The 14,774-nt window shown below is 42.3% G+C and overlaps 1 protein-coding gene across 1 annotated transcript in view; it reads left to right on the top strand.

Moving 5' to 3' along the window:
- The window catches only part of LOC121874613, a 187,082-nt gene that overhangs the window by 84,862 nt on the left and 87,446 nt on the right, over positions 1-14,774 (top strand). The window contains exons 2-3 of the mRNA XM_042378841.1: positions 9,377-9,456; positions 13,370-13,534. Coding sequence (XP_042234775.1) covers positions 9,377-9,456; positions 13,370-13,534 — 245 coding nt within the window. The remainder of the gene's footprint in view (positions 1-9,376; positions 9,457-13,369; positions 13,535-14,774) is intronic.

Genomic DNA, 14,774 nt, shown 5'->3' with positions numbered 1-14,774 from the left:
CCCACACTGTTTACCCACCTCCCCCTCACACTGTTTTCCTCCCTCACTCAGTCCACCCTGAAGAGACTTGCCCTAACCTTGTAAATCAAAGTTAAAAATCTTCAGGCCTCAGTGTGGTGACGTGGTGGCAACGTAAGTGCTAAAGATAGGTCCTTGTATCGCTGACCAATGAGGTGTTTCCGTCACATAAATCCGTTTTGAGGTTGACAACGAAGTCTCAGGAAGATGTCTTGGATTAGGGTGCTTAATGATGTGTTGGTGAGGTAGTCGATGTTTGGGAATGATGCGAAGGCCTGGTGTGTGTGTGGGGGACTGACTGACTGACTCTCCATGGTACAGTAGAATGGTTGATGGTAGTCATGGTTGGGTTTTTCCAGGCATGGTGAAGGACAGTACAGTGAGTCAGATATAGGAGCGTGTGAGGGACGTGTGTGTGTGTGTGTGTAACAGTCATGGTGTTTGGGTAGAATATAAGGATGTGTGGTGCTGTGTTTGTACAGATGTGATGGTGTGTTTGTACTCTCGACAGTTTTGCAGGCTATAGAGGAATAGTGGGAGTCTGGTACTTTTTGGCAGGTATGTGTAGGGTTAACAGGTATGTGTAGGGTTAACCTGTTAAATGTTGCAGTTTTCTAACATGTTAATGAGGCTAAAGATAGACTAACCTTTTTCATCAGTGAGTTATAATGGGGGGTGGGGGGGCCTTGAATCTAATATGAAACTAGAAGTAAATATTTGAGGTCATGTGGAGTATGTTTTTCCACCTGGAGTTAACTTGATAGGAAACTTAAAGTCGTAGGGAGTGATGAGAGAGGGAGGGAAGAGAAGAGAGGGAGAGAGGAGGGGGGAGAAGTGGGTGGGGTCCTCTTATCTATCTTAAAGTCTTTGGGCAACATTACCACACAAATACAGAGGTACGGCGGGTGGGTGGGTGGGTGGATTCAGCTCTCGCCTCATGTTTGCAGGATCGCTGGTTCGTATCTGTTGCACTCCCCCTAGTCCACCCTGCTGTAAATGGGTACTTAATCTAACCTAACATGTCAATTTTTATATGGGTTTTAGAATTAATGTATGAACTACGATAAAAGAGCAGTGTGTTGCTATAGTGTAAGTGTAGTGTAGTGTAAGGTAGCTCTGAAAGTTACAGTAGAGGTAGTGGCACTGCTGGGGGGTGCTGCTACTCTCCCTCCCTCAGATGAGAACTTTCCTACATACACATAACTGGAGGTAATCAGATGATCAGTATTCGTGGCACGTCCTTCCCACTGCTCTATACATTGGATTCAGCAGTAACAGCAGGGAGTAGTAGCAGCAACATGAGTAGGAGTACTAACAGAAGCAACAGGGAGCGGCAGTAGCAACATGGAGCAACAGTGGCGGAAGTCAGGGGAGCGGCAGTAGCAACAGATAGCAGCAACAGTTAACAGCAACAGTTAACAGCAGCGGTAGCAGCGACATGGAACAACGGTGGCAGCAGTCAGGGGAGCGGCAGTAGCAACAGATAGCAGCAACAGGGAGCGGCAGTAGCAACAAATAACAGCAACAGTAGCAGCAATCAGGGGAGCGGCGGCTGGTGGCGGTGGAGCGCGTTATGACCCAGGCGTTGTGGGGGAAGAGCTAGGTCGTGTGGGAGGGGAGGGGGTGGAATGGGGAAGGGATAAGAGTGAATGTTAATGGATGGGAGGGGATGAGATGGAATGGGGATGAGATGGAATGGGGAAGAGATGGGAGTGGATGTAAATGGATGGGAGGGGATGAGATGGAATGGGGAAGAGATGGGAGGGAATGTTAATTAATGGGAAGGGATGAGATGGAATGGGTAAGGAGTGGGAGGGAATGTTAATTAATGGGAGGGGATGAGATGGAATGGGGAAGAGATGGGGGGATGAGATGAAATGGAATGGGAAAAGGCATTGTACTCAGGGTTAATGTCGTACTCAAGGTGTTAACACTACGGTATATCGGAAGGCTATGGGTGTTGTACTCATGTTATGCCTTCAAGTTTTTAATGTCCCAATAGCGGCGCAATGTTTTGCCTCACGATATCGGGTTGTTGCCGCGATAAGGTTGAACTTCCGTTAACTTACAAGGGATTATCGTCTCTAGCTGCACGTCATGTTTGTTTACTGGCTGAAATGTCTAGCCGCCCAGGATGACGTCACTCATCACTAAGAACGTGTACCTAGGGATAACTATTATTTTTATTATTTGTTGCTTTATTATTATGATTCTTGTTATTGTTACTTATGATTAATGTTGTTATTTTTATTGTGTTAGTTTTTGTTATTGATTTTGTTGTTGTTTTTTTTATAACCGAAGCCATTTTTTCACTACTGCTATTAAAGAAGATAACTGGGTATTGTCTTGTTATTCCAGTTTATCAGAAGAAAATACACACAGTATAAGCCAGAGCATAAATCATTCCTTAAGATAACTGTGTGAAGGGTGGGGTGACACTTCCTGCTTCCGCTAGCTGGCTTCTGTGCTGATAGGGGCAGGGCAAGGAGAGGGTATAGGCAGAGGGGAAGACAATGGGGATGGTTTAGAGGAAGAAAGGAGAACAAGGCTAGGAAAAGGAGACGATCTCGGTGAGATGGAGAAATAAATGAGGGCAGGAAATAGAGGAATAAACAAAGGGGGAGTAGAAGAGAGGAAAGGAAAGGGAAAGAGGAGGTAGAAGAAGGGGATGGGAACAAGGAAACAGGGTGAAGGGGAAGGGGCAGAAGAAGGTGAGGAAGAAAAGACAGGGAGGAAGAAAGAGAGGAGGAGGAGGAGGGGGGGAGAGAGAGAAGGAGACAGGGAGGAAAAGGGAGAGGACGAGGAGGAAACAGACAGGATGGGGGAATGTGGGTAGAAGGAGAAGACAGAAGGGAGAGGGGGGCAGTGAGAACATATCGACCTGCAAGCTTGTGTAAGGAGGAGAGGGGTGGGTTTGGGAGGGACTCACCCCAGCAGAGTAGACCCGTGAGTAAGCGACGTGTGTGTGTGTGTGTGTTTTGGAGTGTTATGAGGCGTGGTGTTGTGGGTGAGGAGAGGGGTCACGTCTAGTGCTGGGGAGGGGGGTTGAGGGGGGCTTGATGGCAGTGCCTTCTGGGGGCAGCCAACCCAACATTGATCCTTTCTCAGAAGATTGTAGCCCAGGGCCCCACCACCACCACCACCACCACCACGGTGAGGTGGGGGAGGTCTGGGCAGGACGACTGTACAGGTCAGGGGAACGACTCACAGATTAGGAAAACGACTCACAGGTTAGAAGGACGACTCACAGGTCAGAAGGACGACTCACAGGAACGACCAGATTAGGAAGACGACTTACGGGTGAGGGGAACGACTCTCAGATTAGGAAGACGACTCAGGGGTTAAAAGGACGACTCAGACTAAAAGGACGACTCACAGGTCAAGGGAAGGACACACAGGTCAATGGGACGACCCACAGGTCAAGGGGGCGACTCACAGGTCAGGGGAACGACTCAGAGGTCAGGGAGACGACACACAGGTCAGGAAAACGATTCAAGAGACTTCAGAAAACAACTTCCTGGTTAGAGAGACCCAATAGACCAGGGCAGGGAAGGTGTGTAAGCGTCAGGAGGCTTTGGTACAGTAAGTTGAGTTGTAACCTAATATGGGCACCCCGGTACTGAACTGGGGGGTATATGACCGTGAGCCACCACCTAGATCAGGGTTTAGCAAGGCCCAGGAGATGTCCCTTCCCCTCCACCAGTGTTTTCCCCCAAAAGGTTTCGTCTAGGTAAGGGTGCTGCCAGTGTGGTGTTGGTTGTTGCGAGTGTGATGTGGTAATGGTGGGGAGGTGGGGGCATGGTGGGGAGAAGGGAAGTGTGGGGTGTCATAATGGTGGGAAGAGGAACATGGTGTGGGGCCGTAATGATGATGGGGTGGAGGTATCATGGTGTGGTGTCATAATGGTAGTGGGGAGATATCATGGTGTGGGGTGTCATAATGGTAGGGGGGAGGATATCATGGTGGGGGGAGGATATCATGGTGTGGGGGGTGTCATGCAGGCTGCCTGTGTTGTGGTGTCTGGGAGAGGTGTATGTTGTGGGGGTAGAAGGGGGGCGTCGGGAGGTAAGGTGGGGGGGGTCTGGAGGTAATATGGTGTGGGTGGGTGCGGTAATGGAGACAGTGTTGGAGGGAGGAGGACAGTGTTGAGTGGGTCACTTGCAGCAGCTTGAAGAAGTGTTGGTGTGGGAGGGTTGAGGAGAGGTGGGGTACTGTGGGAAGGGGAGGGTGGAATGGGAGGATGGGGGGTGTATGGGAGGATGAGGGCGTGTGGGGAAGGATGGGGGCGAGAAGGATGGGGCGTGTAAGGAGGATGAGGCGTGTATGGGAGGATGAGGGCGGTATGGGAGGATGGGGGCGTGTGGGGAGGATGGGGGCTATGGGAGGATGAGGGCTTGTATGGGGGGATGGGGTGTATGGAGGATGGGGCCGTGGGAGGATGAGGGTATGGGAGGATGGGGCGTGAATGGAAGGATGGGGACGAATGGGAGAAGTGGTGGGAGGATGGGGGCGTGAATGAGGATGGGGGCGAATGTGAAAGGATGGGGATTTTGGAGAAAGAAAGGAAGTCGAATTGAACTTTCCGGGTGTGTAAGAAGAAGAATGAAATTAATGGATAAACAAGGGTGTCTTAAAACGAAGAGGTTTATGCCAGGTGAACCGGAAGCGGACGGTGATATAATCGGGAAGGTAGGTGCGTGTGTGTGTGTGTGTGTGTAATAATAATAATAATAATAATAATAATAACGGTTTATTGAAAGTTCGCAGCCTGAAGGCTGAAAATATATACTGGACATAAATGACTTATTACATACATTGGTGGTTTAACAAAGCCTTCATTAGAGAAAGGTAAAGGAACATACAGTGAACATACAGATTAATGTAGGGAACAGCAAAACGTGGTGTAGTAGTTCCCTCACAGATGGTGTTGTGAGGGACCTGATGTGGTGTAGTAATTCCCTCACAGATGATGTTATGAGGGGCCTCACGTGGTGTAGTAGTTCCCTCCCAGATGGTGTTAGGAGGGACCTCACGTGGTGTAGTAGTTCCCTCCCAGATGGTGTTAGGAGGGACCTCACGTGGCGTAGTAGTTCCCTCACAGATGGTGTTATGAGGGGCCTCACGTGGTGTAGTAAATTCCTCACAGATGATGTTATGAGGGGCCTCACGTGGTGTAGTAATTCCCTCACAGATGGTGTTATGAGGGGCCTCTCGTGGTGTAGTAATTCCCTCACAGATGGTGTTATGAAGGGCCTCACGTGGTGTAGTAATTCCCTCACAGATGGTGTTATGAGGGGCCTCACGTTGTGTAGTAACTCCTTCACATATGGTGTTATTCGGGGCCTCACGTGGTGTAGTAATTCCCTCACAGATGGTGTTATATGAGTGAGGTGTGGTTCCAGGCCTTCCTATCGTAGACGGATTAACACATCGCTGGTAGTTGGGTCTCACGGGCCGTTATCACTGGGTACCTGGGACCTCACTGTGTGAAAGGTCAACTTGGGTACCACTGTTACTGTTGAGTTTTTCTCACTGACTTAAGCACTGTTCACCTCTGTTTAACACTGGTTCCATTTCTTTCCTAAATGAAATAGTAACTTCTGGCGTGAACTTGTTGATATTCCGGTGGGGAGGAGGGTTCAGGGGAGGGAGTTGGTATGGGCCAACTTAACAGTTGACCTGGCTGCTCCGAGAGGAGCGCCAGGTACGTCTTGACCCTTCGGCGGTCAAGGATGAAGTGTGTGTGTGTGTGTGTGTGTGTGTGTGTGTGTGTGTGTGTGTGTGTGTGTGTGTGTGTGTGTGTGTGTGTGTGTGTGTGTGTGTGTGTGTGTGTGTGTGTGTGTGTGTGTGTGTGTGTGTGTGTGTGTGTGTGTGTGTGTGCGTGTGTGTGTGTGTGCGTGTGTGCGTGTGTGTGTGTGTGTGTAAATCAGGTCACCAGCATCTGCAGAAGTGTCAGAGTTACCGTCATGTCGAGGCTGGCTGGTGTTGGTGAGTGTTGGTCACCCTTTCCTGCCACCCACAACACCACCACCCACCGAGCCATTAAACAAATTGAGAGTGAGGTGAGGGAAGTGGTCACCAGTACCTCCCCTCCCTGCCACACTCCTGGGGTCTGATAATAGATAGATAGATAAAATCAGTAAAGTCGTGGTCATTCAGGTTGGTATTGGTTCATAATGTATAGATGGGGACAAATTTCCCTGGACACTCGGCAGTCTTTCCATTGTGTGATTCTGACATATGTGACGAAAAGCAAAGTTACTTAATGTAAACCAATCACGTATGACCCAGTTGTTGCCGAGTGTTCTGGGAATTTTGTCCACAACTGTATACAGCCATTGGAGGCATACCAACAGTGTAGCTACATAGATGGATAGTACAAGTTAACGAACAGTGTACATAGACATTACAAGTACACCAACAGCGTACATAGAGAGTATCACGTATCTGTGTTAGTAGTACATAAATGTTGTGATGCTAAGCAGCTGTAAATGAAGATCACAGATTTAAATAGCATTAAGTAATGACAGCAGCTCTGACCGTAAGGTTTCCCACACAGGTATTGGTGTCAAGTGGACAGTAGTGCCTCACCTGGGGGTCCCGCTCACCCCGCACCGACTTGGTGGTCTGGGGTGGTCATACCAGGAGCGTGTAGATAGATAGGTCAGGGCAGTGAAAGTATGCGCAGTAAAAAGGTTTTTTATGCATATTGTATCATCATGTGAAAGGTTTCGTAGACACATAAGGCAAGAGCCAACTACAGCCCGACTAACATGCACATTACAGTAGAATAGCAGTGGACATTTACCATTTGAAGCACGTAAAATTTTGAGTTACTCAGTTTTGGCGACATACACGATTTGTTTATTTCGCATTATCGTTTGAAGGGAGCCGTATACACTTGTCATTATACAACAGTACACACCGTCCCTTGATATGTCTCATGATTGGTGCTTCAGTAATATTATTTCTGGTCGTGTTAGTGTTGACGTTTTCCTGGTTAGGTCCCTTTACCTCAACCATATACTGTACAATAACAACTTGGATACAGGTGATAACTTTTCTTTTCAACTAATTAACTAACTTCATTACTTACTTTAGATACTCATAGGAAATAATGAGGCTGCCGACATTTTAGTTTTGCATTTGATACTCGAGTGGCAAATAACATCACTGTTTTGGTGGTTAGTGTTATTGGGGGTCATTGCCTACACGTTTGTTGTCCCAGTTCAGATTTCAGATTCAGATTTGCGCCAGTTCGTGCTGTGAGCGTGGCCAGGCAGGATAAAGCAGTGACCCCAGGTAGACAGTGATTAAGGTGGAGCCCTGACAAGATGACACCAAATGGACGTCCATGCACAGTATAAATAACCCCAGATAAATGTCCAATTCCCGTGGTTAATAATCAAGAGACCTTTATCAGTAACAATAATACGTGGATATTGATTTTGGGTTAATGACTATTGTATATAATTAACGGATGATAGACATTAATATTAGATCAGTGGTTCTCGTGGTCGAATTTGGTTCTGGAGAAAAAGAAAAAAACACGAATGATAAAAGTTGACTTGGCATTGAGATTAGATGAGACAAGGTATTACGGCACGTCAGGTAAGGTAGGAGGAGCTCGTGTTGATCTTCCCATCCTAACCTCTCCCCCCCTCCCTCCCCCATTTCCCACCCCCCCATCTCCTCCTCCTCCATCCCTTCCCCTCTCCTCCATCCCTTCCCCTCTCCATCATCCCTCCCCCTCCCCACCACTCCTCCATCCCCTTCCCCTCTCCTCCATCCCCTCCCCCTCCCCACCCCTCCCCCACCACTGCTACTGAAACTGAAGCTCCTATGTAGACAGAAAAATTACCGATAGTAAATGTACAGTAATAGAGAATAAATAAGGGGGGGGTGTGGGGGGTTGAGAAGTGTGTGTGGGGTGGCAGCACATGACAGATGCACCGTCACGCTCTCTGTATGATGGAAAGGTAAAGTGGCGCCTTAAGAAGATTGAGTTATGGAATAGAGTGTGCGACTTAGAGCACCAAGTATGATCAGTGGTGGTGGTGGTACTGTGATCGTTGTTGGTATCGTCGTGTGTCATGCGTCTTACTTGATACACGTAAATTTCCTAACCTAACCAACCGCTACAATTTTTTTTTTCACAGATTTAAGACTTAGCGTTATCTTCAACTCGCTCCTCTGATAACCTGTAAGATCATAGACAGAGATCACCGCATGTTGCTGTGATGAATACTCGACAGTTGTTATCCATTACCCATCGAATAGTTTACCTCTGGTCGATTAAGGTGTAGAATAGGCACTTGTGGTCGACATGGGACAGGGGTCGAGGATATTGAAATGGGTGAATCTGAGCTACAATATTATTACAGTATTATTGAAATTTTGTCACCCTCCCTCCCTCCCCCCCCCCCCTTTTTCCTCTCGCCCTCTCCTTCCTTCTTTTCCCTCCTTTCCTCCCTTTACCTCTCCATCTCCCCTCCTCCCACCCCCGATAAGTTATCGGCCTGACAAGTGACGCCTCGACTACTGATTCAACTCTCGATGCGTCAAGCTGTCATCTGGCTGAGGAATTTATTTTTTATTGCTGTTGGAAAGGGAAAGTCATGTCGCCGCAGCTAGGGAGAGAGGTGTCTGTACTATGGCAACTTTGTCTGTGCTTAAGGTGTATATTTTTTCTCGTTGTTTACCGTAGTCTGTTGGGGATTTGTTGTTGTCAGTCTGTCTGTTATTTTTTCATGGTCTGTTAATAATTTTTTTACTTGTTTTTGTCATTGTTAAAGATTGTTTTACTTGTCTGTTTAAGATTGGGTTTTTTTAGCGTGTTTTGTCAGTCTTAAGGAATTTTCATTTTTTTCCCCTAATACTATGACGGAATTTGTTATAATGAGTAATATAATTTTCTAATTGCTTTTTGTTTTTCTTTTTTACTCAATCAAAGAATTTCTGGGCAAGTTTTCTCAGTGTCAAGGAAGTTCTGTGACGTCTTGGAGAGTCGCTAAATCCCCTTTCAATGTCGGGACTGTTTTATCTTGTCTTTATCTGTTATATTTTTACTTTTGTTCATCTTTTTATTTATTTTTTTTTACCCAGGTAAGAAAAGTTTGGTTTAATGTCATGTTTGTGTGTGTGTGTTATGATGTAGTATAATGACACATGTTTGGTCTGTCGGTATGTATGTGTCATGATGTCTTATAATGACATAATTATATTGGGTGTGTTTAGGAGGGATTTATTAGTGAACGGAGTATTGTTTACCGTGTGTTGATGTCTGTTAGAGAATTATATTGTTTACAGTGTGATGATGTCCGTTTACACGTTGATGACTGTTCTCTTCTGTCCACAGATGGAGGAGCTACAGATGGCAGCCCTAAAGATAATTCTAAAGAAACGAAAGACACCAAACCTCGTCCACCACCAGTTGATGTAAGTAAGCAATAGTGGTTGATGTGAGTAAACAATAGTGGTTGATGTGAGTAAACAATAGTGGTTGATGTTAGTAAACAATAGTGGTTGATGTTAGTAAACAATAGTGGTTGATGTAAGTAAACAATAGTGGTTGATGTTAGTAAACAATAGTGGTTGATGTTAGTAAACAATAGCGGTTGATGTGAGTAAACAATAGTGGTTGATGTTAGTAAACAATAGTGGTTGATGTTAGTAAACAATAGTGGTTGATGTGAGTAAACAATAGCGGTTGATGTTAGTAAACAATAGTGGTTGATGTGAGTAAACATTAGTGGTTGATGTGAGTAAACAATAGCGGTTGATGTAAGTAAACAATAGTGGTTGATGTTAGTAAACAATAGTGGTTGATGTTAGTAAACAATAGTGGTTGATGTAAGTAAACAATAGTGGTTGATGTAAGTAAACAATAGTGGTTGATGTGAGTAAACATTAGTGGTTGATGTGAGTAAACAATAGTGGTTGATGTAAGTAAACAATAGTGGTTGATGTTAGTAAACAATAGTGGTTGATGTTAGTAAACAATAGTACGTACAGTTTACAGTTGTCTAAATGAATAACACTTCCAGACATTTTTAATCATAATGATATCTGTTAACTACAAAACGCTGTATTTTTGCTTTTATTTTTCGAGGTGGAACACAATTCTGTATAATAGTAACAAGTTAATTAATAAACGCTAAAGCAGTTTTTCATAAGAAGTTTGTAAAAACAAATCGTGTAGTTAAAATTCGAGTACGTAAATTTTGAAACGAAATAATGAGGTTATCGATAGCTCGTGGACATTCAGGAATAATTTGTGGAGATATAATTGGACGTCAAAATTAAAAGGTATACATTAATTGTGTTAAGCTGAAATGAATATCTAATGAAAAATATGAATTAAAATAATATTCATACGTTTATGCCATACCTTTAATGAATATGTAAACAAATGTACTTTATTCCGTATTCACAACCTCGATGGAGGCGGAAAACGTTCACAAAATAATTTTTTGATCTTTAGACAAACTGTATGTTTAAATAAACGCCTTTTGATACCTCTTCCCCTCGTAATTATAAGAAAATTAATTGTGATTTATACTCTGAAGGCATTGTATTATTTAGTGCCCAAGAATAAAACGGCCATTTTTTATGGTTGAAAAGAAAAGTAAAATTTGGCTAAATTGCTAACTTCTATGAAACCTTATTCAACTAATGATAGTTTTAGGCTAACAAACGCCTTTCATATTGTTTTAAAAATAAAGCAACTTCTAAACAAGGAAATAAGCCACATGAAGAATATTCTACACAATAATAAGTGTTATCGGATTCTGTTGCTGTATCATTTCCGATTGGCTGCCCTTTTTATTTTTTTCCTACCCGAATTTTCTTCCTTTTTCAAGCATGAGATTAGGATACAGTTCTTGCTACCCGCCTTGAAGCCTTTTACCTGCAAATCTGTGAGGCAATTCCAGAAACAAATTAGGTAGCGAGAAATTTGGGCTCGGTAGTTCCTTAATATTCCATCTTACTCCAATGACGTGATCCCAGTGTCCAGTATCCACCGGTCAGTCCCGTCAGTGGTCATTACTGTCACTTGATGGGCTCCCGCAAAGTTGTCAGATACCGCTGTTTGAACTAATCTTACTGAAAACAGTGACATCACCTCGTTAGACGACTTCCTTATTACAATTTCCATGGGACTCGAGGGTCATGATACCTTTTTTGATGGGTGTATGTACAAGCAACCGCAGCAAGGTATTGCAGTAGGCTGTGTTAACGCTCTGTTATCATGGCCGCCGTGATAAGTACAGAGTAGGGCGCGTCATACCAACTTCAACTAAGTTTATGCCCACTTCATCCGATCCTTCTACTGAATCTTCTCCTTAGTGAGAACTGTGGATGCGATAGTGTACCCCCTCCCCCCCTCTCTCTATCTCTCTTCCCGAAAGGAGCTTACCGAGTAGTTGCTCAGTTAGTTTAACTGTGTGTTTGGCAGGGCGATATTTCAGGAACTTTTTGCGCTCGGGAGCTGAAATTTGGACAAAATAATGACCAAGTGCTTTGGCCTTTCTTATGGCTTAGGAGGGGCAGCGTACATTGAAGCTACAACTACGTACTTGTTTTTCTTATACACTGTACTGATAAATTAACTTTAATTCACTATTTTAGTGGGAGATGATTCATTGTTCAAGGAAAGTAAGGTGTACTTGTGCCTCTGCCCTGCCTTGACGAATACAGTGTAGTAGCTTTAAAAATTATATATATATATATATATATATATATATATATATATATATATATATATATATATATATATATATATATATATATATATATATATATATATATATATATATATATATATATATATATATATATATATATATATATATATATATATATATACTGTATATCATTGAATTGAATCACATTTTGTAGTTGCCTCTAATATTTTGTCAGTCAAAATATCAAACGTTCATGTCATGGGTAAAATGATGTCCATATTTTAATAGCGCTATTGCAGTGATGACTTTTCTGGGTCATTTGTGTGTAACTGTTGAAATAACTCTTGCTGTTTATTTGTTATAGAAATAAAAAAACGTCCAGTTCATTGTTCAGTAGAGTGTCAGTAAAATGTCCATTGTGTTCATTATGAGCCCAGCGTCACAGTGTGTCCCAGGTAGACTCTACTTGTGCTTTGAGTTTGTTAGTTTTGGTAATGTCATTTTACTTTTAAAAATTCTTGGTAGTGTTTTAGCTTAGTCATTTAATTATCAACTGATTCTTGTTAGTTTCAACTCTGTCGTTAGTTTCCGCCACATCTTGTCATTTTCAACCAAGCCAAGTACCTGTAGTTTCATTAAAGTTCTGAATTTCGCCTAAGTCGTATTAACTACGATTAAGTGATGCTAATTCCAACAAATGCATATTAATTAAAATAACTATGATGTGTAATTATATCTATGGGAAGATGTGTTAATGTAATCAATTTGTTTATAGTACTATAATTGTCTTAATTGTTAATACAGTACTGTAGTTATAACAATAATAAGTAAATTGTGTTAATTACAGGTAAGTTGTGTCAGAGTTAGGTTGTGTTGTGTCAGATAGTTAGGCTGTCAGTTACAGTTGTCAGATACAGATAAGTTGTGTTAATTGCATCTGTATTAGTTACAGCTAGAATGTATTAGTTATAACTGACTCGTGTTAGTTACAACAAACTCATGTTAGCTACGTACAAATAATGTTTGTTATAATGTAACCCTTTAAGGAGTAGAGTCACGGTCAGGTCAGGTCGGGCAGAGGAGTGAGTAAGCTGAGGTGAACATTCCTTTCTTATCAACCTCAGATATGCTCTATCTCACACTAGATAAATATTATCATTTCAACACCAGTAAAGGGATTTTTCATATGAGAAACATTCATCAAATGTTTGTGTATAATATATAGCCCACTTAAGTTTATTCAACTGTACGTAACCCCTTCATGTATGACTCACCCCTGACTGTATTCAAGAGGTTAAACCTGAATACTTCCGTGGTTAAGACTTGGACTCGAGGGGTACTGGTATTTTACTCTTTGAGCTAACTCATAACACTCAGTTGGTTGGTATCTTATTCAAGGGATTAGCTGGTGGGTGAACATAGCGGTCTTGTTTTCCTGTGTTCTCTCATACAGTACAGGTAATATTTTATATTTAAATATATTCTGATTATAGGTATTTGTATATTACAGTACAGAACAGTATTAGGCCTGTTTATGCACCTTTTTTTGTAGGTTATGTTTATATACTGTTACTGTACATACTGTATTTTTTTAACATATAGCTATCAGTGTTGTGGTCACAATGTTATTAAAAGATGTAACTCACTCATGATTAATTTTACAGATCGCAGCAGCACAAAATGCGGGTCAGGATGGGGGCATTAAAACGCCCACAGCCCAAACCCCCAAACTACACCCCGGCCCTTCCCGTTATGACACCTTTCGGGACAAGGAGAAGAAGATTGGCCACAGAAGAGTTGGAGAAGGTGGTGTGGTCACATACAAGAAGGTAAGAAATGAGAAAATGCTCCTTAACTTAATTCTGATGATGGATATTGATGTTCAAAATGTAATTACAAGGATTTAGCAGCCTTTTGATGGTATGTCCTATTGGCTTGGTTCAACCATTCATCACTTGATTGAGGTTCCCAAGAAAGGATCATTAGTAGTGTGTGTGTTGAGTACTGAATATGGCCGACAAGGGCTAATACAGTACAGTAGTAAATAGGGAATAGCTACTCATTAATAAATACAGTACTTTGCTGTAGTAAGAGCAATTCCTTTAAGATACAGGAAACAAATTCATTTGAGTAGATAGACATACAATACTGTACTATACAGGACTGTAATAGAATAGTGTAAATGAATAATTTTACTGTTAATTTGTGTAAGAACTACAAGAATGTTACTGTGAACTTCTGTTGTACAAAGTATTAACAATTATTGTTTTGCAAGAAAGATGGTACTGTACGTATATACAGAGTAAGGAATAATAATGAAATATTTCTTCAAGAATATTGTAGTACAGTTATTTAGCATTTTTCCACTAGAGGCCATAGGCTGTAAAATACATAAAATTATAAAATCAATTTGATTATCAGAGACTCACTGTACATTACAGTGCAATACTATACTGTAGCTGGAATTATGAACAACATGGATCTGCACAACATAAGCATTTGGGGTGCTTTGTGATCAGAAATACAGCAATGTACTGTACTGGAGAGTGCTGCAGGTTTCAGTGACATACCAAAGACTGTACAGTATTGAGGTTCAGATTCAGTAACTTTAATCAGACATCTAACAGTAAGTATGGATCTATAGCTAGGTACAGATAAAGAACAAGGACAAAACTTCCCTTGTAAGGACAGTATACAGAACAGCACTGTACTATGTATAATGTTGTTAGAACCTTTTATTACCACAGTTATATGTTTCTATTAAATTACTCTTTGGTGGCAGAAGTGAAATATTTGTGTGTTGTCTGTACTTTTATGAGCTGTAACAAGTACAATATACAGTATTCAGATGTCATCAAATTTAAGAAGTTGTAGACTACAGCTTGTGGGTAGAAAAGTAGTTACGGGTAGGCATAGGCATTTATATATCAAATAAGTTGCTAGAGAACCTTTAATCATTACATTATTGCCAGTAAGTCCCAGGGTCCATTTAGCAACAGAATCATTCCTCTTAAACACTCACATTAGATTAACTTGGGTAAGACAAGACCATAATTAACATCAAGATGT

Source organism: Homarus americanus, unplaced genomic scaffold (genome assembly GCF_018991925.1).
Source record: "Homarus americanus isolate GMGI-L3 unplaced genomic scaffold, GMGI_Hamer_2.0 scaffold34360, whole genome shotgun sequence".
Classification (NCBI taxonomy): domain Eukaryota; kingdom Metazoa; phylum Arthropoda; class Malacostraca; order Decapoda; family Nephropidae; genus Homarus; species Homarus americanus.
The sequence above is the reverse complement of the archived record's forward strand: the minus strand, read 5'-3'. Positions and strand labels throughout refer to the sequence as shown.